At 48.6% G+C, this 22,560-nt stretch overlaps 2 protein-coding genes across 13 annotated transcripts in view; both read right to left on the bottom strand.

The window, feature by feature from the left end:
- Positions 1-46: 46 nt before the first annotated feature.
- Positions 47-1,929, bottom strand: LOC114857698 (protein PML-like). 2 transcript variants are annotated; one of them, XM_029154449.3, is made up of 2 exons: positions 1,693-1,929; positions 47-1,026 (listed from the first exon to the last, which is right to left on the bottom strand). In XM_029154449.3, the coding sequence occupies exons 1-2, from the start codon at positions 1,769-1,771 to the stop codon at positions 353-355; spliced, it is 753 nt and encodes a 250-aa protein (XP_029010282.1). In that variant the 5' UTR covers positions 1,772-1,929; the 3' UTR covers positions 47-352. The 2 variants fall into 2 exon arrangements, with proteins under 2 accessions (XP_029010282.1, XP_029010283.1); XM_029154450.3 differs by having other exon boundaries at positions 47-1,069; positions 1,693-1,881.
- Positions 1,930-4,819: 2,890 nt separating this feature from the next.
- The window catches only part of LOC114856831 (unconventional myosin-IXAa-like), a 70,005-nt gene continuing 52,264 nt past the window's right edge, over positions 4,820-22,560 (bottom strand). For 4 of the 11 annotated variants that reach the window (XM_029152604.2, XM_029152606.2, XM_055509501.1 and 1 more), the window contains 34 exons: positions 22,004-22,125; positions 19,937-20,078; positions 19,051-19,246; positions 18,458-18,577; positions 18,130-18,205; positions 17,909-18,049; positions 17,328-17,367; positions 17,122-17,244; positions 16,913-16,993; positions 16,717-16,827; positions 16,411-16,533; positions 16,179-16,328; positions 15,478-15,779; positions 14,180-15,319; positions 13,988-14,072; positions 13,622-13,822; positions 12,981-13,078; positions 12,726-12,832; positions 12,379-12,599; positions 12,159-12,275; positions 11,888-12,076; positions 11,758-11,805; positions 11,569-11,680; positions 11,120-11,181; positions 10,840-11,032; positions 10,639-10,767; positions 10,441-10,546; positions 10,227-10,358; positions 9,655-9,778; positions 9,275-9,328; positions 8,822-8,842; positions 7,513-7,721; positions 7,168-7,310; positions 4,820-7,088 (listed from right to left, as the gene is read on the bottom strand). In XM_029152604.2, the coding sequence (XP_029008437.1) occupies positions 6,703-7,088; positions 7,168-7,310; positions 7,513-7,721; positions 8,822-8,842; positions 9,275-9,328; positions 9,655-9,778; positions 10,227-10,358; positions 10,441-10,546; positions 10,639-10,767; positions 10,840-11,032; positions 11,120-11,181; positions 11,569-11,680; positions 11,758-11,805; positions 11,888-12,076; positions 12,159-12,275; positions 12,379-12,599; positions 12,726-12,832; positions 12,981-13,078; positions 13,622-13,822; positions 13,988-14,072; positions 14,180-15,319; positions 15,478-15,779; positions 16,179-16,328; positions 16,411-16,533; positions 16,717-16,827; positions 16,913-16,993; positions 17,122-17,244; positions 17,328-17,367; positions 17,909-18,049; positions 18,130-18,205; positions 18,458-18,577; positions 19,051-19,246; positions 19,937-20,078; positions 22,004-22,125 (5,604 nt within the window). In that variant the 3' untranslated portion in view covers positions 4,820-6,702. The remainder of the gene's footprint in view (positions 7,089-7,167; positions 7,311-7,512; positions 7,722-8,821; positions 8,843-9,274; positions 9,329-9,654; positions 9,779-10,226; positions 10,359-10,440; positions 10,547-10,638; positions 10,768-10,839; positions 11,033-11,119; positions 11,182-11,568; positions 11,681-11,757; positions 11,806-11,887; positions 12,077-12,158; positions 12,276-12,378; positions 12,600-12,725; positions 12,833-12,980; positions 13,079-13,621; positions 13,823-13,987; positions 14,073-14,179; positions 15,320-15,477; positions 15,780-16,178; positions 16,329-16,410; positions 16,534-16,716; positions 16,828-16,912; positions 16,994-17,121; positions 17,245-17,327; positions 17,368-17,908; positions 18,050-18,129; positions 18,206-18,457; positions 18,578-19,050; positions 19,247-19,936; positions 20,079-22,003; positions 22,126-22,560) is intronic. The other 7 variants (XM_029152610.2, XM_029152613.2, XM_029152607.2 and 4 more) reach the window with 6 other exon arrangements.

Here is a 22,560-nt window from a genome sequence, read left to right as displayed (position 1 = left end):
TCTATACTCACTGTTTAAACACCTGAAGATAAAAACATCACGAAAATTATATACAATTCATTTATTAGCAACTTTCTTAGTCTCCAATAAAACTACTTCTTGAAACAAGCAAAATTACAAATAAACCAACAGTTTCTCCAGTGACGAGTGTATGGTCAACAATGTCCAATCTGATCCACGAGCCTATGATTCTGTGCCAATGAAAGCACATTTTTTAAGAGTCAGGAGGAAGTTCACAAACTTCCTGTATGTGGAATAAAGAGGCAAAGATGCAAGAGTCCACTGTGTTGCCCTGTTTGGTTTTAAGAAAATATGTACAAATATTCCAACCAAGTTTAATAATTTATTGACATTAAATGTGTAATTCTTTGTCCTTTGCTTTGCCTTCGGTGATATTGACCATCGGACTGAGGTGCTCCCACAGGGGGCGCTGTCCTTGTGCTTTACAGGGCACTTTGTCCTTTTTTCCAGAAGCCACAGCTGGCTTGCTATCCATGGTGTCCAAGCTAAAAGTATGCCTACAGACCAACTCTGGAGAGGGTTGGAGGACGCGATAAAGTGCTTGTAAAGCCCGAACATCTTCCAAAGCATCATGGGCCTTGTAGTTCACACCCACTAGCTCCCTCACCAGGTTCTCCTGTCGAAAACTCTGAAGACAACGGTCCTTCAGCATCTCCCGGGACAACGGTAGGGTGTCAACACAGCCAGAGATGGACGACTCAAACTCTGCTCTGAGGTTCAGTTCATGAAGTGCTCGAACCAGCAGAGGACAGTCAAAACGCCGACTGTTGTGCCCGATGACAAGAGGACGTCCGAGCATTTGAAGGAAGGCTATGAAGGACACCAGGACCTCGCGCAGGGAGTTGGTGAGGACAAGCTGACGATGGAGATACAGTTTTTGTCTGCGTACCCTGAAACCTGTCACTTTGGCTGCTCCCTGCTCCATTCGACATCGGGGGATGACGTAGAGGTTGAGGGAATGGCCTCCACTCACTGCAGCCAGCTGGATGATCTCACAGCTCTGACCTGGTGAAATCGTGGCATACGGTGGCGTCATAAGGTTTCAGGCCTCCGGAGTCACGCAGCATTTAGTGGGTTTATAGGAAATGAATGAAGATGAAAACGATGTGAGCAACATTTGGTTTGTTTTAACACTGGCTTTTGAAACCCATTTTTAGGACTTATTACATAATCATTTGGCAAAATATTTCTTTATATTATGTTAAACAATTTGTTAAACAATTTGGTTTATCAAGGAGCCACCGAAAATATATATAATGCAACAAACAAGGCTGAATTTAACAGTGAAAACTAACCTAAACAATATAAATACATCTAAGTACTCAGCATAAACGTGCTCATCATGATGACAGAACTCTCTCAGGAATCATGACAATTTAATATTACGACCAGAACCGATAACAACTAGGCCTACCTAATGTTCTAAAATGTAAAAATAAATCAAACACAAATAGGTTGGAACGCAAGCTGTTGGCAGTTAAAATGTCAACTAGTGTTTTACTGTAATAGTAGTAGTAGTAGTAATAGTAGTAGTAGTAGTAGTAGTAGCAGCAGCAGTAGCAGTAGTAGTAGTAATAGTAGTAGTCGTCGTGCTAAGACACTTTGAATTACAGAATATACACGAGTTAATTAAAAGCACCGTACGGGAAGATAATGAGTCATTAATCTCACCCAGTCCGGTTGTCTCCAGGTCAAAGAAAACCAGCGGCGGCTCCGATAAGTGAGCTCTGTCCGAGACCGACTGCTGCATCGCGTCAGCAGCAGCTCCTCAAACCCTGACCTTCAGTCAAACACACACCTGGTCCATAGAACGTGAGAAACGCAGCAGTAACCGGCAGATCGAAGACCAGCTCGGATTTCCCGCCACAGTCTTCAAGCATCTGGGCGAGACCGGATTCTTCTTCTGCGAAAAAGTTCAGGTCACATTTTGAGGTGTCGGGATCGTGTCGCCCCCTTCAGGACAAAATTAAATGCACACCTTCCCAGTAACTGCCCCAGATACAGCACCTCGTTTTCATTAAATAGAAAGTAAAAGTGCATTAAATCTGTTTCTCACAGAAGAATAAGCAATAAGAACAAGCATAGAAAGTGAAGTTTAATGGTTCCTGAAAAAAACATGCTGCATCAGATGGAATGACAAAAATAAAACATTTCCTATCAAATACAGTACAATAGACAAAGCTAAAACCTAAATTACAAGCTGTAAATCATTATACAGTATGAACATGACACATCAGCAAGGTATCTGTAATTTAATATGATTCTGTTACCAACTGTCAGCCTGACTGTCAGAGATTCTGTCATTCACTTAAAACTTAAATAAGTTTATATTTTAAAAAGCATATTTTTGTTTTTGCAGCTCTTTCACAACACCCTTTTTGCATCATAGGTACATCGTGAGACACTTAGTTTGTTGGGATTCCATCTCTTGTACAGCTCCTGCAGCATCCTGGCGTCATCCATGGCATTGTGTGCATTGTAGGTCTTTTTCAGGAAGTGCTGGACCATATACTCCTGAGAATAACGCGGCAGACGGAAGAGGTTCTTGCTTAGCACGAAGGTGTCTACGTAACCATACACGACCTCTTGGAACTTCGTCTGGAGGGAGCAGTTCCGCATCAGTCTTGTAATTACTGGTGCATCAAACCGCATTGCACTGTGGGCGGCGAGCAGCACAGGATGACGGAAGGAGCGGAGGAAGGTGATGAATGAGGTCAGAGCCTCCACCAAAGGGGTAGTGGCCACTGGGTTCCCATGGAGGAACAGGTGGTCATCACTGACGGTGAAGCCGGTGACCTGCTTGGCGCTGGCAGTGAGGGGGCGCCGGGGGAGAGTGTACACGTTAAAGGTCCTCTCTCCACAAATGGCCGACAGCTGGATAAGATCACAAACCGCAGTGTCTGGAAGGGGGTGAGGGATGGGAAGTTATTTAAAAAGTCAGAAAACATTTGAGTGCAGTTCAGTGCAGAAGACAAAGGATGCAATGTCACAACTAATAAGCTGTAACATAATGCTAATTTATTATATAAGCCTCACTGATCATTTTTATTACAAATACACACACACACACACACACACACACACACACACACACACACACACACACACACACACACACACACACACACACACATATATAACGTGGCAAAGTACAGAATTTAAAGTATCAAAGTAACTAAATGTCTGTAAGGAAGGAAAAATAGATCAAAGAAAACAAATTACAGTTGGTTTGCGGTTAATTTGTGTACCTCAGTGTGACGTCTTTGGTTCAGCGTGTAATGAATGATTCACTGAATCTCAGGCTATTTCATGGACTGTGTCACGTCTGACTGCATGCGACTAGACACCAACAACATGAAAACTGAACCGCCCTCTTAATAGCCCTGATAAATGACGCATACCTGATTCCAGGTGGAGCCGTCAAACTGGCTTGATAAAAATATTAATATATTATAATGTTGTCAAATTATATTTTATGCCCTAGTATTTCAATACTTTAGTTTTTGGTTGTTTTATACTTATACTCCACTACAATGTAAAGGGAAACATCATATTAATCAAAGTTTATATACTAATTTAGATTATCCCTACATTAATAATAATTAATTATCATATCATTTTTAAATAGGTTTTAAATAGTTTGAGTATTAAAATAGTCAAAACACTGGATAACAGTAGATGTCTACATATGAGACAGAATAAATAAAAATAAGAATATTTAAGAGAGAAAACCTTAATCCAATTATTGTATTGTACAGTAACATAAGGTGACGTTACCTAATCCAGTTGTCTCCAAGTCAAAGAACACGATAGTCTTGTTATCAGACATCTGTAGGAAGTAGCAGAGATGAAATTCATCTGTGATGTTTTAAATCTCTAAAAGTTCAGTGGTTGATATTTGATCGTAGCCAACCATCAGCGTGGAGGATGAACCCACCTTGTCAGAGCTGGACGTGGATCAGCTGATTCCTGACACCGCACTCACGCAAAGTCAGCTGTGAATCCGTATTTATCCGCGTCGGGGAGGGACCAACGGGTGATTCACGGCCAGAGCACCTGAAACACACAGAAACCCCGTTAGACTCCACTTTACTTTCATTTTGGTGAAAGAGAAACTGGTTGTGTTTCCCCGTTCCGGTGTATCACGTCCTCGTCGATCCCCCGTCAACATATGGCGGCAGGTGAACAAAGACGGTGAACACGGATCATTCCCCGGTGTTCGTTTAGTTTCACTTCTGACCCGCTGCATGACGGGAAAGGCGGCCTTTGTTGTGGCAACAAGACTCTTCCAGAGGTTTGGAAAAATCAGTTAAACCAATGGACACACAAAAACGCAAACAAACCTAAAATAGGTGAAGGTCAAAAAAACGGGGAAACACTATATAATTTAAATACTCTGTTTAGGAAATGTTTAGTAAAATCTTCAGGACATTGTGTAACTTGTTAATAGCAACGGGTAAAGATAAGGGAAAGACCTAAACTCAGGCTCATTCAAGTTGTGTTCAAGTGGACAGTGTGTGATGGTTTTTGAGTGTGTGCTCATTTGGACCCGGTTCCGAAGAACCTCACTGCTCGTTCTGAGGATTCCGTTCCTCACAGCCGTTCTTGTACCTCAGAGCCCGCGCTGCCCTGATGATGTCACAGGCCTCGTCCAGCTGTTCCAGCTGTTCCAGCGTCTTCCAAGGCGCTGGACGGACGGACGGATGTGGACTCTTGGAAAAACTGACTCCACACATTTCTCTGAGAACTCAGGAATCATGACAATTTTTGTCTGTGACCCAAAAAATGACACAACTCATTTCTCTTTGCCTGTAGTTTTGCTTTTTTATTAAGCAGATGAATTTCCCCCAGTAAAATCCTTTTTTCTTACAACCATAGACATGTTTGTGTCGATAAAAAAAGAAATAACACAAAATGCACCTTATGCATAACTGTGTCCAGATGCAAACAAAAAGATGCACATTTTCTTTTCTGGCTGGTAGCACAACATGACAGACTGAGAGTGGCCTGTTGGAACACTGCCATGATTAGTAGTAGATAATGAACCGTACGCAGGATAATATATCCTTTAATAAACACATTTATAACGGATCTTTTAAACCAATGTACACTCCAAATGCATGATCATAAATAGTACATACGCTGTGTATAAAAGAGGAACAGAAACAACCAGAGAAAGCACAGCATGCCTTCCAGTGACAGGTACATTCACGTTTTTTTGTGTGTTTTTTTTGTTTTTGCCACATAGACGTGTCCCTTTAAACATCCCCTGAACGACATTTCACCAGGAATTAGTCACATCCTTTCAGCTCATCTCTGAGTGGAAGAAAGACAACACAGAGATCAGCACAGTCCTTAAAGAGAGAGACCTCCAGCTTCAGGGAAAATCAGGACTGACACTGACTGTGTCCCGAAAGTCATCGGACGCAGCGAGCGAGGGGAGATATTGCAGCTTTATTACGGCGACATCATTGCTGTAAAGCTACTGAGTAAAACCAGGAAAGTGAATCTTCACACTGGACAGAGACAGAAGGAGGACAGGATCATGTGGAAAGATGTGGACGTGAGCTGCTACGTGTGTTTACAGGTCAAATGCTACTTGTTACAGACAGAGGCAGGAGCGAGGAGGCGGAGCTACTGTGGAACGGGTGACTGGCAGGACGTGGACGCTCCCACAGTGGACGGGTGGAGGTTCCCCCACGGATCCACCGAGGCCGTTACAAGTCACAACCGTTTCACTTTTCCAATGAGGGGAAACACTGGTGTATGTGTGAGTGGAGACGACGGCACGCGACGCGGTGGCAGTGAGGGTTCATTCGTTCAGGCGTGTGCACGCGCGCAGAATAAAATGGCTTTCAGCACGAAGAAACCATAATTCAATATCAACACCGAAAACAAGTTGATAATAATAATAACACCTTTAATACAGCAATAATATATATTAAAAAAATTCAAGTCGTGGCGTAGTAACACTGATGTCTCTGAATGAAACGCATGAAAAGCACAGACGGAAACGCTGGCGGCCGCCGGCGCCGTGAGCGCGGGCCGCGTACGGTGCGCGTGGAACCCAGCACGCAGCCCAGCGCCGCTGCTCTCCTTCAGTTTCTGTTCCCCAGGACGCTCGAAACGGGCCCCGCTCTTTGTGAGAAGACGGAAACTTAAGGGAGCGTAAAGCAAAACCAACAGAGAAACAAAAGTGGAACTTCACTGCAAAAGGAGACCGACTGAAAGGAGAAGGACCCACGAGCAGCACTGGAGTTTCTATGTACATGTCTTCATCTGTAATAATAATAATAATAATAATACACATTTCTGTACAGTTTCTACAGACTGATAGGAAACAGTGTGACGGAGAAGCATGCAGGCTCTTGGCTGGTGTCCTGTGTAAACGTGGAAAGCAGACGTAGCTCGGCGCTGCTTCGTCTGCTATCGCTCTGTATGGCTACATTTCTTCTGGGTGGCTTCACCCGACTGCCCACATGCTGAAACATAGAGACGAGCGCTGTGAAATGAGGCTTTGCAGGCGTGGGTGGGTTCTGCCGGGCCTCCGTTCCTTCCCTAGCGGCCCCCGATGCTCCAGCGGGGGTCCGACGTCAGTCCGGGTTCGACTGCTCGGGGGAGGAGGGGGGTGTGCACTCCCTCCTCTGTGTTCTGCAGACTGGGCTCCTTCCCTCCTCTGCTTCACACCATGAACTCGTTGCTGCCGTACAGAACCAGCGGCTGCGGCCCTGAGCTGAAGTCCGAATCCCTGCGGTGGCCGCCCGAGGGCTCGCGCGGCGAGCTGCGGCTCAGCCGGAGCCGGTGCCGCGTCTTGCCGGCTCTGGGGCCGCCCTCGGCCTCGGCCAGCGGGGCCCCCAGCCCGCAGGAGGTCAGCAGAGGCCCGGAGGAGGAGGAGCGAAAGCGGTAGTGGGGCGACGGAGAGCCGGAGGCGTTGGGGGAGAAGGAGGAGGAGGGGTGGCAGGAGGAGGAGACGCTGGAGGCGGAGTCTGCGGAGTCCTGGGAGTCGGGCTGGCGTCTGAGAGGCCGCCTGCTCTGGTCCGACTTCCTGGAGCGACCGGTGCCATGATCTGTGGCGAGGACAGATCCTGATTAAAACCAATACCATTAACTGAACAGTTAAGATGGGGGGGGGGTGTAGAAACACACCGGAGGGGTCGCAGGTCGCCCCCTCCAGCTCCATGGTGATGTTTTCCGAGCTGTCGGCGGTGCCGATGGAGGCCTCGGACTCGGGCGTCTCATCGTCGGACGCCCGCGGCTCCAGGATGAGCATCTCATATGTCAGCTCCTCCCTGTCGACACACAGACGTTGTCTGATGCTTTATGCAAATTCTTCACATCAGGTCGTTTACATTTAAACCGCCGCATTTAAATGAACAGCGTAACAGGAAATAATTTTGAGTTTTTAGCTCGATGCAGAGAAAAGCCCCGCGGCCGCTGCTGTGCGTGAGCGTTGGCTTTCTCAGCTGGTCATGCGTGGAGGCGACGTCATACTTCTCCTTCTGCAGACTCTCGATCTGCTCCGTGAGGATGCGCTCCTCCTGCTGCATCGCCAGCTGCTGCTGCTCGTTGGGGCCGCCCTCCGCCGCGTCCTCTCCTGCTCCTGCTCCCGCCGCGCTCTCTCCGTCCACCACGGGGGGCGCTTTGGGGCTGAGCGGGGGCGAGGACGCGTGGCTGCCGCTCGGACGAACGCGACTTTTGCCCTGAGGGATTCACACAGAACGCAAGGAGTCAGAGTGTGACCAGCAAACAGCGACAGCGCGGAGCTCAGACAGAGGACGGACCAAACAGGACGGAGCAACACCACTGCTAAACTGTGAGATACAGTGTCCACACGTACTCACACAAGCACACGCACGCACACACACACATACACACACACACACACACACACACACACACGCACACACGCACACACAGAAACAGACACACGCACACACACACACGCACACAGAAACACACGCACACACACACATGCACACACAGAAACAGACACACGCACACACACACACACACACACACACACACACCCAGAAACACACGCACACACACACACACACACACGCACACACGCACACACAGAAACAGACACACGCACACACACACACGCACACAGAAACACACGCACACACACACACGCACACACAGAAACAGACACACGCACACACACGCACACACACACACACACACACACACACACACGCACACACACACACGCACACAGACACACACACACACACACACACACGCATGCATGCACCACACACGCACACACACACACACACACACACACACACACACACACACACACGCACACACACGCACACACACACACACACACACACACACACACAGAAACACACGCACACACACACACACACACACACACACACACACACACATAGACCTACACACACACACACGCACAGAGACACACACGCACACACACACAGAAACAGACACACGCACACACACACACACGCACAGAAACACACGCACACAGACACACATGCACACACACGCACACAGACACACACGCGCACACACACACACACACAGAAACACACGCGCACACACACACACGCACACACAGAAACACACGCACACACACACACACACACACACACACACACACATAGACCTACACACACACACACGCACACATACACAGAAACGCATGCACGCACTACGCACACACACACATACACACATACACCTACACACACGCAGACAGACACACACGCGCACACACGCACGTACACACACACACGCACGCACACACACTCAACACGTAGTATCGTACCTTAAGTTTAGCTGTGTTAGGCTGCATGTTATTCAAATGTGAAGCAGAAACAGAAAGGTCAGTGGAGCTGATGTGAGCGTCCACCTCAGACAGACGTCAAAGACACAACTACAGTCTGGCAGAAGCTACACTGTGCAAAAAGTCCCTTAGTCTTAGGAAGCATCGCTGTAGCTATGTACCTAATAAAGTGGCCACACAGATAGAATTCATATAATTTGCTAATTACAGTCATAAAAGCAACCAGCTGATCACACAACGTCACACCCTGACTCTACTCTGTACCTGCTGAAGTCCACATTACACAACGACGTCACAATTCTCTGCAGCGACAATGAGACAGTGTCTGAATGTAAACAAGCGCTGCAGGTACAGACAGATGTGATTTACAGACACATGAGTGGACGGGTCGCAGTGACGGACGGACGGTGGGCACACGCATACATACGTACGTACCGGGGTGGCACAGCGGCTTATGCTCATAAACCTAACAGCAATTAGTACAGGTTTCTGGAAGGAGGGGTCGGGGGAGGGAGGAAGGAAGGACAGATTAGGGTTAGGGAGCGGTGAAGGTCATCAGGCACACGTGGAGATTGCACATGTTTACATTAGAACAGGTCCATCAGCTTTTGCCCGTGCAACAAAAGCACAGCAAACGCTGCCGATGGGAGACGTGAATGAACACAGAGGAATGACCTCCTGCCATGGAGCCATGGCAGCTGCAGGGAGCTGAGAACTGTAGTGATGGGTGAGAGGAACCTCCACCTCGGCGTCCGAAGTGGGAGGTTCCTGTCAGCATCTGTAGCACCAACATGACTATTACAGCCCCATCTTACCATGGACCTCCTGATGTGGGTCAGTCTGCTCTTGGCTTTGGTCTCTGCAAACTCCAGGCTGCTGATGTCCTTCAGACGAGCCTTGTATTTGCCCATCTGCTCGTTGATGATCAGCTCCACGCACCTGCAGAGGAAAAGGATCCCGTTACAAAGGCACAGTGTGCGGAGGCTCGCTCGCTGCTGCTGCTGAAGCCTGGACAGGCTGTCCACTCACCTCAGGGCAAAGACATACGTCTTAGGATTTATTCAAGTACGAAACGCTGATTTAAATATCGACCGACTCTCTGTGATGCGACCTGTTGTAGTTTTAGCATTCATGCAACTCAGCATACAACAACTCGACGTCGATCATAACAGATGAAGTCGTGTCAAAGCTGGAAGTCGAGAGATTTTGAGGTCTAAAAACGGACAAATAATTAACTGCCTGAAGAAACACAGCGTGATGACATCACAGCATCCCAACAACCAGGTTTAGGCTTTTATGACGTTTTTTTGTGGCTACTAATAGGAAATCTCACGTCCATGAGAACGTCCCAACAGAAGCACTGGACCGGCTCAGACGCTGGACTCACGCGGTGGTCTTGCTGATGTCTTGGACGCTCTGCAGCGGGTCGATGGAGTCCGGGCAGCGGAGGACGCAGGGAGCAAAGACGATGGCGAGGGCGTTGGCCGACATTCTGTTGGTCTCCTCCTGCAGGGCGATCCTGTAACACACGTGCAGTCTCAGCAAGGACCGCACTCACCGACCGAGGCTCGGCTGCGGCCGCGCGGACCCCCATCGCTCACCTAACCAGGTGGAAGATGAGCCGCTCCAGCGTGCTGAGGTGCGTCCTGCTGAGCTGGTCGATCACAGAGTACACCCCTCGGATCACCTCGCGCTTGTCCGGTTGACCTGACGGGGAGAGGAACACGCAGCTCGAGCAGCCATTTCTAAACGGGCTTTTCAGCCAGAGGAGCCCGCGAGGAGGAAGCGCAGGCGCTTACCCATGGCCCTGAGGAACTCCTCGTACAGTTCAAAGGTCATGAGAGGGCTGGGCAGGTCGCGGAGCCACTGTTTGAGAACGCTGGCGATGACATGGATGTTGTAGTCGTCCAGGTTCACGCTGCTCACATCTGGGACAGTGAGACAAGGTGAGGCACGTTAACAAACCCTCAGCCCACTCGCTGGGACCCGGCTCGTCCTACCTGTGTCCAGCCCCTGACGAAGCTCTTTGATCTTATTGGTGGAGCCAGACTTCCTGTAGATGCCCTCCGTGTACAGGCCGTGCATTTCGATGTAGTTGATGAGTTTCTCCACCAGCTGCGGCACCATCCGCTCCTCGCTGGTCAGACGGGACAACTCCACACCGAACTGCCGAGACGACAGCTCCGGATCGTACTAGTGGACCAAAACACGGAGAGCTGTTGGTGCTACTGAATCTCATCAACGAACCCCAAGCTATCAAGCAGAGACCTCTCCACCCACCTTCTTACAGCACTTTGTCGTCATCTTGGAGCAGCACTTCCGATGGCAGGCGTAGCGACACACTGCAGACAACAGAGCACAGTCAGAACGGCTGCATTTGAGGAGGCGGTGGCTAGTTTGTGTGAAGTCGGCACCCTGGAAGTGCAGATGCAGCTCAGTAACCAGATATAAGAGCAGGTGTAATCGAATTCTTCCGACACACAGGGAGGAAGGGCTTCTTCAGTGTGTGAAGAGCAGGAGGGCGTAATGTGCTGCGTGCACGGAAATAAGAACTATGCACCCGGTGTAAGTGAGTTAGGAGAACATTAGGAGCTGATGCAGTTTGCTGGCGATACTGGGCAGAACCAGAAACCAGACACAAATTGGATGTGGAGCAGATCAGAGTCACGCGAAGGCAGAGTGAGAACCCCGCGTTGACGGAAGCTGGGAGCTGCCGTTCGTGTCCTCACGTTTGCAGACGCAGGCTCGGTCCATCATCCAGATGAGGGAGGAGCAGTACTCGCAGTAGGTGGGGATGCTGTACTGGGTGGACTTGAAGATGTGGCCGTTGTGCTCCTCAACCTGCAGATAGCAGCATCGACACGTGAGCTCAGAGTGCGCGTGAGAACCACACAGTTGCTTTGATGCTTTGAACTCACGATGTCGGTTTCCTTCTTCCTGGACTTCTTGCGCTCGCGTTTCGGAGCCTGAAATGAGACAGAGCTCCGGTCTTCAGGTGTTCAGTGCAGTCGCGTACCTGTCCTGCCTCCCTCAGTCCCTACAGCTCACCTTTCCAATGGTTCCCTCCATGGGCTTGTACTCAGTCATGAACTCGTCCAGGAACACCTTGAAGGTGTTGACCCACACTTTCACGGGCGACTCGCTCCAGTCCCTCTGCTCCAGACGCATCGTCTTCTCCAGGATGTGTTCGAACAGCGCGTACAGGTCCTTGTAACGGATGCTCTTCCCGTCATCCATCTGTAGACGAGGGCAAAGGAATGTCTGACACGTCCTAAACAGGGGCTCTGCTAATCTGTGGTAACACTGGTTCAGGACTCACAGCCAGAGCAGTCGAGTACGAGTTGAAGATGTTGATCCTGAACTCCTTCAGCGCTTTCTTGAAGACCACGTCCACCATAGTGTCCTTCTTACCGTCCTCAGAGTCCAGGTCAGCGATCTAGAGGCCCACAAAGGAGACAACAATGGGTCTAGTAGTGGGCAGCATTTATCAGCTAACATGCGTCATATGTAAGATGAATAACAGTATAGGGGGCTCGAACCTTCTTGATGAGGAAGTCGTTCATGCTGCGGTAGTCATGCGCTGAGGAGAGGATGTGCAGGCCGTCGCTCTGCCACTGAGCGGGCTCCAGAGTTATGCTGCTGATCTTCACACTGCGGCGCCTCCTCATCTTTGGAGAGGGCTCCTTGTTCTCCTTACTGTCCCTGACCCCCCGCGAAGAAGCCGCCTCCAAGTCTGGACTGTGAGAAGGAGACGAACCATCTGGGACAAAGTGACACGTACAGAGAGGTGCAGAGTTAAAATGCTAGTGCTGCTGTTCTGTTGTCCTCCTGCAGGTAGACATCAACTCATCGCCTACAGATCTGCAGATTTTGTGATTTGTTTCACCTTCAGCTCTGTCTCCTGCTTCACTCCTGCTCGTCTGCTTCTCTCTCGACAATTTTTTCTCGCTGTGTTTTGTCTTACTCCAGAAACGCATCTTCCCTCTCATCCTGCTAAGGAACAAACACAAGAAATCATTTTAAAATAAGTCTTTTGTTTAGCTTTAAATACAAAGTTAAATATTCTTAAATATTATAAAACTGAATGTATGGGAGACATTCAGCTCTATGGATGTGCAGTAAAGAGAGACTCTGGACTTACCTGCCATCCTGACTTGGGGTCTTCCTGAGGATTTCCACCTTGCCCAGATCCCCTGACGACATGGTTTTATGGATTTTCTTTGTATCTTTGTGGGAAGACTGAAGAGCAAAGAACAACAACCAGGTGAGAACACAGGAGGTGGTTCTTAACAATGGGCACAAGAAGTACATTTCTGTTCATTTCTTCTGGCTCTGGCTGAATCTAACTGTCTACACGGACAGAAGCCATGCTGTTAGAGAATGACATCGTTAGTGACGCGTTACTTTGCTCCAAGTGTAAACAACCCAGCATGCAGGAGCAGCATTCGTGCCGTGCAACATTAGGGGCGCTGGTTGTGTGCATAGACGAGATCTTTGTCCGCAGTCTGTCACTCCTCAAAAAGATACAGAAGACACAGAATATCTGCTTGAGCGATGCCTGATGCTCATTCAGAGCATCCAGGATGACAGTGTGCTAGAGTAAAGCAAACCTCTGTTTGTTCAGACAATAGCGGCAGCGGAAAAGTCTAACAAAAGCGGGGTTAGCAGTGTTAAAATGCTTGGCCGGGTCCAAGCCAAAGTGGACCAGAGTGGAAGGCGGGGCCAAAGTGGACAGGAACTTGGTTTGGAGGTCAGGGGACCTATGGAGATCCGGCATTTTACCATTTCTGAGTCACTGTGACAGTCAGCCTCGGGATGGGCACGTGGGGGAGTCAGGGAGGGGGGCAGCGTGCGGGAGTGGGCGGGGACGTAGTATTCATCGTCGTCGTCTGACTGCGTCGCCCCCTCAGAGTTACAGCGGGTGAGGAAGTCGGAGCGCGTCCGGGACATTCGAGCTTTCTTTTTAGGGCCGGGGCGGCCCACCTGCTTCCGGGTAACCACAGGAACATCAGGTCAGCCGCTACGCGTGGTGTGTGTGTGCGAATGAATGCATTGTAAATAATAATACTACTCGTCCAGTCTGCAGCGTGTGTGTGTGTGTGTGTGTGTGTGTGTGTGTGTGTGTGTGTGTGTGTGTGCATTTCCCACCTCTCTGTTTTTGGATCCACCAGATTTGGAGTCGTCCCTGTACATAGACAAAGATCTTTCCTGGTTCACCAAGTCCTTGTCTGACCTGCGGGACAGAATAGGATGTTTGAAGTAACTTGACTGAAACTTTACTAAATGTTATAACTCCAGAGAAGCAGGTTTGTGGCTTCTTCAGATAAAATGTTTACTCACTTGGAAAATGGCAGCTTGCGTCTGGGAGGAGAGAACACAGGAGGACTGGAGGGTTTCTCCACCATGTTCACAATCACAGTCTGGCCTGAGCTCTTCTTCTGGGCTTTTGGTGGTTTCGTATCCAGGACCGGGCTGGGAGCCGCCTGCGTTGGCCGGATCGGCTTCTTCTCCTGCTGAACAGGGACGACAGCAGGCTTGGGCTCCAGGACGATCTGGATGTCGACCTCTGAGGAGCAAATCCCTGATACCTCTGGACTTGACTCGTGAATGGATGAAGGGGGGACTTTCGATGACCTGTCGTCTTTCTGTGTGGAAATCCCAGGAGGCTGCTCCATTTGTGGCCCCACCTCCAAACCCACAATGGGGGTGATTTGAGAACTGGATGCTGCTGCTCCTGTTTGAGAGGCCTTTCCTAGGATTTGGGCTGCCAGCAGCTCCCCTTCCTCCACAGGGCTCTCCTTCTGCATGCTGATTAAAACCACCACAGGCCTCCGAGACGTGGACTCCCTTCTTTCTTTGTAGGATTTTCTGGGGCTTTCCGATCTTGGTTCATGAACTGGACTTTGGTCAGAAGCGATATAGAAGGTTGCCCTGGGAGCCTCCTTCACTGGCTTTTCATTATGGTTTGAATCTCTCAGCCCCTCATGTAGTTGAACATCTACCAACTGCGGTTCTTCGTGAGGTGCCGCTGTTTGAGAACCAAACCCTCCAGAACCTTCAGTGTCCATGTCCTCCATGCTGAGAAACTCAAAACTTCCATGACTGGTGGGGGAGCCCTGAGGTGAATGTCTGTGATCGTCGCCCAGTTGAGAGGTGCTGCTACCGGGGACCGAGTGCCCCCCCACGCTGGTGGTCCGGACCTTCAGAAGCTCTAGGCTAAACTGTGCCTGCTCCAGCTCTCTCATCCGTCTGCTCTCTCGCTTTGACCGGTGCTTATGGCTCGTCTCATCTGTGCTCCTACTTCTATTCGAGTCTTCTCTTTCTGTCTCTCCCACACCAGATGACACAGCCCTGGAGTCGTGGGAAGGTTCTGCAGCCGTGTCCTGTCCTGACGAGCTCAGGTCCTTAGTGGTTCCTGGCTCCATGTCTGCTGATACACTCAGCTGCTGTCGTTCATGCTGCTCCTTAAAGTCTCTGAACCTGGAGATGTTATTACTCAAAAATTAGATGTATAACAGCCACTGCCATACAAACATAATCTTATCATTATGAAACCAACACAAACAGCTGAACATATAGAACAATATGAACAATAGAGTCAGGAGGAACTGCAGGAGGTGGTTTGTGCTTCCCCTCACCTGAGTCGAGCCAGGAAACCCCTGCCCCTCGCTTGCAGCTGCTTCACGGCCCAGTGTGTTTGACGGTAGCGCTTCCTGTCCCTGAATCCTCTCCAGGCCGTCTGAAGCGTCAGCGCTGCCAAAGACCTGCGATGGCGGCACTTCCTCCAGCTCCTCTGTATGATGACGGCAGAGTCTCGCCACTGCAGGAACCTCCTGCGCTCCCTGTAGCTCCTCCAGGCCGCCTGCAGGCAAACCACAGCCCCCTCTTCGATGCCCGAGTCGATGGTGGACTGTCTGAGGAGGCGGCATCGCCACCACCGCTGCAGAACAGCACAAAAAGAGAACATTCATCGCAAGGTACAGTCAGGAAATACAACACAGGCTTATCAATATTTAGGTGTTGGGTTTCCAGCTTTGAGACCAGTGCTAAAACTAATTTTGAACTGAAAGTCAATACTTCCAGAAGACAAATATAATATATGAAATGGAATCTGTTGTACAGGCAGAAATGCTTATGACCTCTAATAGAGAGGCTATTTTTAGAGTATCCGTCTTTGAGAATCTGAACTCAACCATTAATCACTAAAAGCTGAAACAGTCCATGTTGCCTTAATGGAACTTCTTAAATTGTTAACATGATTGATGAGACACTTACAGCAGTACATCATTGTTATTTCTATTTTATTCTTCAAACGACCACAGTGACCAGTGCAACTCACCTGGATGACGCGGGCCGACAGCCTCATGTTGACGAAGTGCTTCCTCTGTAGCACGGCCCTGAAGCGGCGCTGCAGCGTGACGATCCGCCTCAGGACTTCCTGATGGAGCAGGCTCTGCAGCCGCTGACGCTCCACCTCCCGCAGGAACACCTGCATCAAACAGGAAGCGTGACCTCGCGGCAGTGCAGCAGACGCACGCATGATGAGCTGGCGTCCAAAACCTGTACAGTACCATTGTGTTCCCCACTTGATACCCGGCGGGCGGCAGGTGGATCCGCCTGAAAAACTCCCTGATGCCTGATTTGGTGGGACTGGTGCCTCGAGGCAGCAGCACATGAAAGTGACGCACGAAATCCTAAAGGAAAGTGAATGTGCGTCACAGATTTAAAGAGTAATCCCAGAAACAATAGCTGCATCTCAACATCTACTGCAGCCAAATAACAATTACAGCCACAGTTGGACTGAACTATATTAGTCCAGTCTCAACAGTCCAACGTGGCTCTGACTGTGGGTGGTTGCCTGGCAACGGGAGGATTACCTGGAAGGTGTACTTGATGCTGTATCCTGACTGGCGGATGCGCACGGTTTCCAGCATCCCCGTGTATCTGAGCTGTCTGAGCACCAGGCTGTCGTTGAACCGCAACGGCAGCTAAGGAAGAGAAGGAGAGGGAGTGAACCCGACACCCTGACGGCTGCACTCGTTCATCATGAGTAGCTTCCACGGCAGACGTTACCTTCTCAGCATTGGATCGGATACACTTGACAAAGTATGGCTCCGACTGATCCAGAGTCTCCATCAGTTTATTGAGGGAAGCCTGCAGATAAAGCCAATGAAATCCCATGATTTCATAACAGTACAAGTCATTTTTTAATTTGCTGGGTAACAACTGTTGTTGTAATTGTGATTCTCTACCAGCAGGGGGCGGCAGGTGGCAGCACTCACCTGGAACTGTGCACTGATGCTGGGCGGTTTCTTCTTCTTGTGCAGGTGAAGCAGAGACTTGGTGATGCGGTCGTGGAGCGTCACGCTGCTCAGGTGGCGCAAAGACTTCACGTCCAATAAGTGCTGCCGACGCAAAAGCGGGCAAATCATCAACCTGCGTATAAACCTATACATTAAAAACAGAACTCATGCTGCTAGATTCTTACCTTAGGGAGGGTTGGTTTGCTTTTGCAGTTCCTGTTCCTCCTGAATGGGATGAATTGTTTTTGTTAGAAGGTATTCGACACAAAATCCAAGGAAAAACAAAGTGAGAGAACAAAAGCTGGTTTATGTCCAGTTAGATGTACTGACCCACAGGTTCATCCATCAGCGTATAAACATGGCAACTGATGTGAAACCAGTCGCTATCACTGGTTCTGTTATGTTTTTTGTTTCTTTTTTCTTTTTAGCTCTTATGGTTTAATTTATTGCTATTTTTAACAATATTTTTGCCTTTAATACTGGTCATTTTTTCTTGTTTTGAAGATTTTGTTCCTCTTTTTACATATCTTTCTAAAAAGATAGTAGTGACTTTATGTTTGTGTTTGTGGTCATTTGCTTCTACTATCTACTACGGGTTTTGCTTCCATTTATCTTCAGTACTGTCGGAATCGAATCAATGACTCTTTCTAGCTCTATTATTTTATTGTGGTCATTTGGGCACTGTGACATTGTAACAGCATTAACTGTTGTGGCACAGTTGTGGCTCAGATGATGTTTATTGTGTTAGTGTGTGTGTCTCACTCACAGTAGGATGCCCTGAGCTCTTTCTAAGAGCTTGCTGTTGCTTGAGTTGAGGAAGATCCCGTCTTCTTCCAAGGCGGGACTTCCCATGGAGGAGAGACGGCCCGACCTGGAGCTGCGACCATTACATGCACCATAGCCATCCCTGCACGGGGTGGAAGTGAAAGATAAGACATGGTGCACAAAACCTGACGTGATAAAATGCTGTTCTGTTCCTGTACTCACCAGCTGGCTTTTTCATTCAGGGCGTTGGTGCCTTGAAGGTCTGACAAAGGCGTCCTGGGATTTTTCCTAGTGATACCTGGATAAAGGGGTTGATGAGATGAACAATATGAAAGAGTCAAACCTCTCATGCTGCATTTTTCATAGCTCACTGGACTATTCTTTACTTTGAAGGCTGGTGTTTCCATTCCCAGATTGTACCTGCCTGAGCATTGAGTTTATGCATGTTAGGTTTTCTTCAGTGATAAAAAGGAACTTGTCCCTGAGTAGATGAGTTTATCCGAGCAGCACTGAGACAGAACTGAACAGAACGTGATTTTAAGTTTCTTACTGTATTTCTCATCTTTGCATCTTTGAAGGATCTCAAGGCTCCTCTGGTGAACTGGGTGGTGGAGGAAACTGAAGCTGTCGACAGATTTGACAACAGCACAGGGAACTGCTGCATCATTCCCTAATCAGGAAAAAATGAGAGCAGATGGACAAGAGAAGGAGACTGAATGCTTTGCAGTGAAGCATTTCTACATTAGTTTGTGCAGGAAGCAAAAAGGGAAATAAAAAGAAGAGAAGGACAAGATAAAAAGGAAAAGAAGGTGAATTCAGGAACATCAAAAGAGAAGCAGGAGACGCGAACAGTAACACAAGCGAAGGAGGTGAGGCAGAGAGAATTCTCCAAGTGAAAACAAAGATAAAAAGCTCCCACAGATGCAGCGACAGTTTCAAACACTGCACAGTAACAACCCTCCCAGTCTGGGGATCCCTCTTCACCCTCCACAGCGGCAGCAGCGCTCCAAATTAAAACACCCAAAACACCCAGAGCCATCGCTGTTTGGGGCTGATTTAACTTTTCTTTCTAGTAAATTATTGTAGTTTTGCAAGTCGATTCTGTAGCAGACGAGGCCGTCTGAATTCAAGACCTTTGCTCACCAGTCTTCTTGTGGGTGTGTCTGCGGCCGGCCTCCCTGAACGCCACCATGGCTCGAAAGTAGGCTCGCAGTACAGCCCAGCGGAAAGTCGCCACAGGGTCGATACCCATCAGGCCACAGATGAAGGCGTTCTTGCTGCTCTTCAGTAAGGCCACGACGTCGGGCCGCATGTGGTCGGTGTTCTTCTCCCTGAAGTCCTGAATGAACCACACACATGCCTTTACCTTTAACGATGCGCTCTGTGTTCATTAAACATCAGGGAAGGAAAAACGCGTATTTGTATCCTAGATCTATAGACTGTAGACCATATATTTTCTCTGAAGGAGTCGCCTCCTGAGCCAACGTTAGACACTCTATCCAACAAACAAACCCCTTGGCTCTCACACATGCGGGTCCGTCTCCACGTCCACCGCAGCCGACGCTTAGAGATTCATATTATACAGTGAAACAACAATATGCTCGAGACGTTCCAGCACATGTGCTTCGTATCAAAACGCAGCTGGGAGCTGAACGGACAATTAGATTTAGCTGGAAAAATAAGTCGACGGAACACCGAGCGAGTCGGCTGCAGACGTCCAGCTTCGGGGGCGTGAAGATATTTCCCTGTGCAGAACATCGTCTTTACCAAACTAAAAGTAAATGTAAGGTTTTCTACATGAAATCACTCTGAAAGAAAGGAGCCGGCAGCAGGTGTCACTTCCATTGAAGATCAAAGATGGTTTCATCAACTGACCTCTGACCCAAGATTGTGCTGAGTCATTTATCACGTTGGCTTCCTTTGAAACTCCATTTGGTTGTATTGTCAGTTAGACGCTGCAGCCACTTTAACCAAGACACTGGAGGATGGAACACGAAACGCGCAGGAGCCGCACGGCGACGCGCCTCACCTTGACGCCGTACTTGACTTTGCCGGCGTAGTGGCTGATGATGAACGCCGGCTCCATGACAGCAGGGAACTCGATGTAGCTGTTTCCCTCATGCTGGCGCTTGAACTTGTCCAGTAATGTCTGATTGGAGGCCTGGGGGAAACTGGGCAAACAGGAGTTTAAATGTTAAAGCCAAAGCAAATAAATTGTTTTTAAAATGACAGTAATTTGTTTCTTGTCTGTCCAAGGCAGTAGTTGATCACGTCATGAAGCTAGGAGGCATCACCACACCCAACCACCACTCAATTTAACGATTACTTACTTTTATTTTCGTCTCCTTTTCTCTGCAGAGCAGCTGATTATTATACCCTGCACTTCTCAGTAGCATCTTGTCTAAATTTAAGGAAACCTGATTCCTTTCCTCTGATCCGGCTTCAAGCTCTGCCACAAACCCAGCGATGCGTCTCAGTACGGCAGCTTGTCGTGCTGTCGTGGTTGGTCATTTGACCCCCATCAGACTCTTAAAGATCAGGACTCTTAAAGTCCTTCACAGTTGGAACCTCTCGCTCACACACTGCTGCATTACTGTATCCACAGGCTCTTAAGGCTTGATGCTGTTACTGAAATGAACCCCCACTCTCAGCCCTTGTCCTGCAGTAACCTAATCCACTTCTCCAGAGGCCCTGAAGCCCAGCTGTGAATGATGACATGTCCAAGTGTCTTTTTTTCCCTGTGTAATCATTTAGCATGAAGCTCCTTCCTGTGACAGCGTCGCCCCCAGGAGACTCCCTGTCCCCCTCCGCTTTTTTTCTTGAGTCATCCTCTTTGTGACCTTAATTCTCCAAAATTGGTCTTCACTGCATCCCCCCCGAACTCACACACACCGGGCTGTTCCAGGCATTATTAGATCCAGATGAACCAGCTACACTAAGTGGCAAGTAAGATGACAGCTAACACAGACAAACGCGAGCGTGTGCTAACCGCCCAATCTACATATTACAGGGGGGTGAGGGAGCGCTGCATCTGATTTACAGTTTACAGGAGATTTCACAAGCAACGAGGCAAAGATAAAACTACAACGTGACCCAGAGGTGCTGGTTCAATTAAGCCCTGGTAAAAGTCCCCGTGTTGGTATCAATCGCACTAATGAGCTGGAGGCCTGCGTGGGGAGCTGTTGGTGTTTCCTATTGACCAGTTGGGTGCAAAGCGTGCCTGAACCCAGCAGACCCAAAAGCACGCAGGTTGTTCTCTCCCATATAAACACACTGCACTTACAGCTTACAGTGCTTTGCTGGATGTTTTATTCTAGAGCGTCTCGAGCGAAGATCACGCAGCTGCCAAAAACATTATTGTTCATCATCTGGGAGAAGCATTATTACCACTGGCTACAAAAACATAATCTCATGTACAGGAACTAAGAAATACGTTCCTAGCGACTAAACTCTAGGGGAGATGTTGTTTTTGTAGCAAATGGTAATAATATTATTATTATAGTATGTTCGGCGGCACCATATTTTATGGATAAATGACATCAGCAGCTCACTGGGTTGAATGGTTTCAAAGTCAGATCAAGTTTAGGTGGTAAAAGCCAGAAAACATGTTATATGTGAGGGGACGTTCCATTTTTCCCTAAACTTTGGCTTTAACCATGAAGGCGCTTTAGTGATGCTGTAGTCACTGAAGAAAAGCGTTCATGTGTTTTAGCTGAAACGAACCAGTTGTCTGTTTAGACATTTTATCAGTTATTGTAAATATCAGCGTTTTTCTAAAAACATAATTTAATTTTGGGAAAAACGAAAATGTGGACTGGTTGCAATTTTGTTTTCTACAAATTTTGTTTTCAGTCATTAGTCAGATTCCCTTTAAATCGAACCAGTTCATCATGAAAGCATTTATACAAGCATTCAGTTTCTTTGCTTATTGAGTTTCAGAACAATTGATGATAACGTGATACGAGTCCTATGATCTCAGCAGCCGTTCGATGACCCATCACGGCTTAGATTCAGTTTTCAGAAAGTGGGGCTGCACAGAGCTGCAGTGTCTGACGGACCGTTGCCTACGGTGTCGGCTGTGCTGCAGGTGGCGTACTTGCACTCCTCGTCCAGCAGGTGGAACAGAGCGGTGGGCTTCTTGCTGATGAGGTTGATGCAGCCGCTGTTGTCGCTGTAGTCGATGTTGTGCCAGGTGATGCCCTCGGCCCTGTACTCCTCCTGCAGCAGAAGACCTCAGGTCAGTACACGCGAAGCAGCCGGGCCACTGGAGGTGACGAAAGCCGCAGCGTCGACCTTGAGATAACCTTCGCCTACAGCGCATTAAACTGCCTCAACCCTTTGAGACTTGATGGGAACATTCCAATAAAACAGGAGCACAGCTGACATGCATGTGTTTTCACACAGCAGCAACAGCTCACGGCTGTTTGCATGACTACTCCAGAGCAGGTCACGTCACCATTATTCAACGCTGACAGATTCATGTCAAGTTTTCACCTGCCAGTTCACAAACCTGCTCCCAACTTGGCCAAAGGGCACCTTGGGTGTGATCATTAAAATGAATGTAACATAGGACTCATCATTTATGGATGCTCTTCATTAAACAGGCAGGAAACCTATGGGAACACCTGGCTACGACCGCGGCCAGTTAGTGAG

This window comes from Betta splendens, chromosome 6 (assembly GCF_900634795.4).
Source record: "Betta splendens chromosome 6, fBetSpl5.4, whole genome shotgun sequence".
NCBI classification, from domain to species: domain Eukaryota; kingdom Metazoa; phylum Chordata; class Actinopteri; order Anabantiformes; family Osphronemidae; genus Betta; species Betta splendens.
This window is presented reverse-complemented; position numbering and strand designations above follow the sequence as displayed.

Coding starts and splice junctions, on each gene's coding strand:
- LOC114857698 (XM_029154449.3), bottom strand. CDS start 1,771: ATGCAGCAGTCGGTCTCGGACAGAGCTCACTTATCGGAGCCGCCGCTG. Junction 1,027..1,692: donor CCTGGAGACAACCGGACTGG/GTGAGATTAATG, acceptor CGATTTCACCAG/GTCAGAGCTGTGAGATCATC.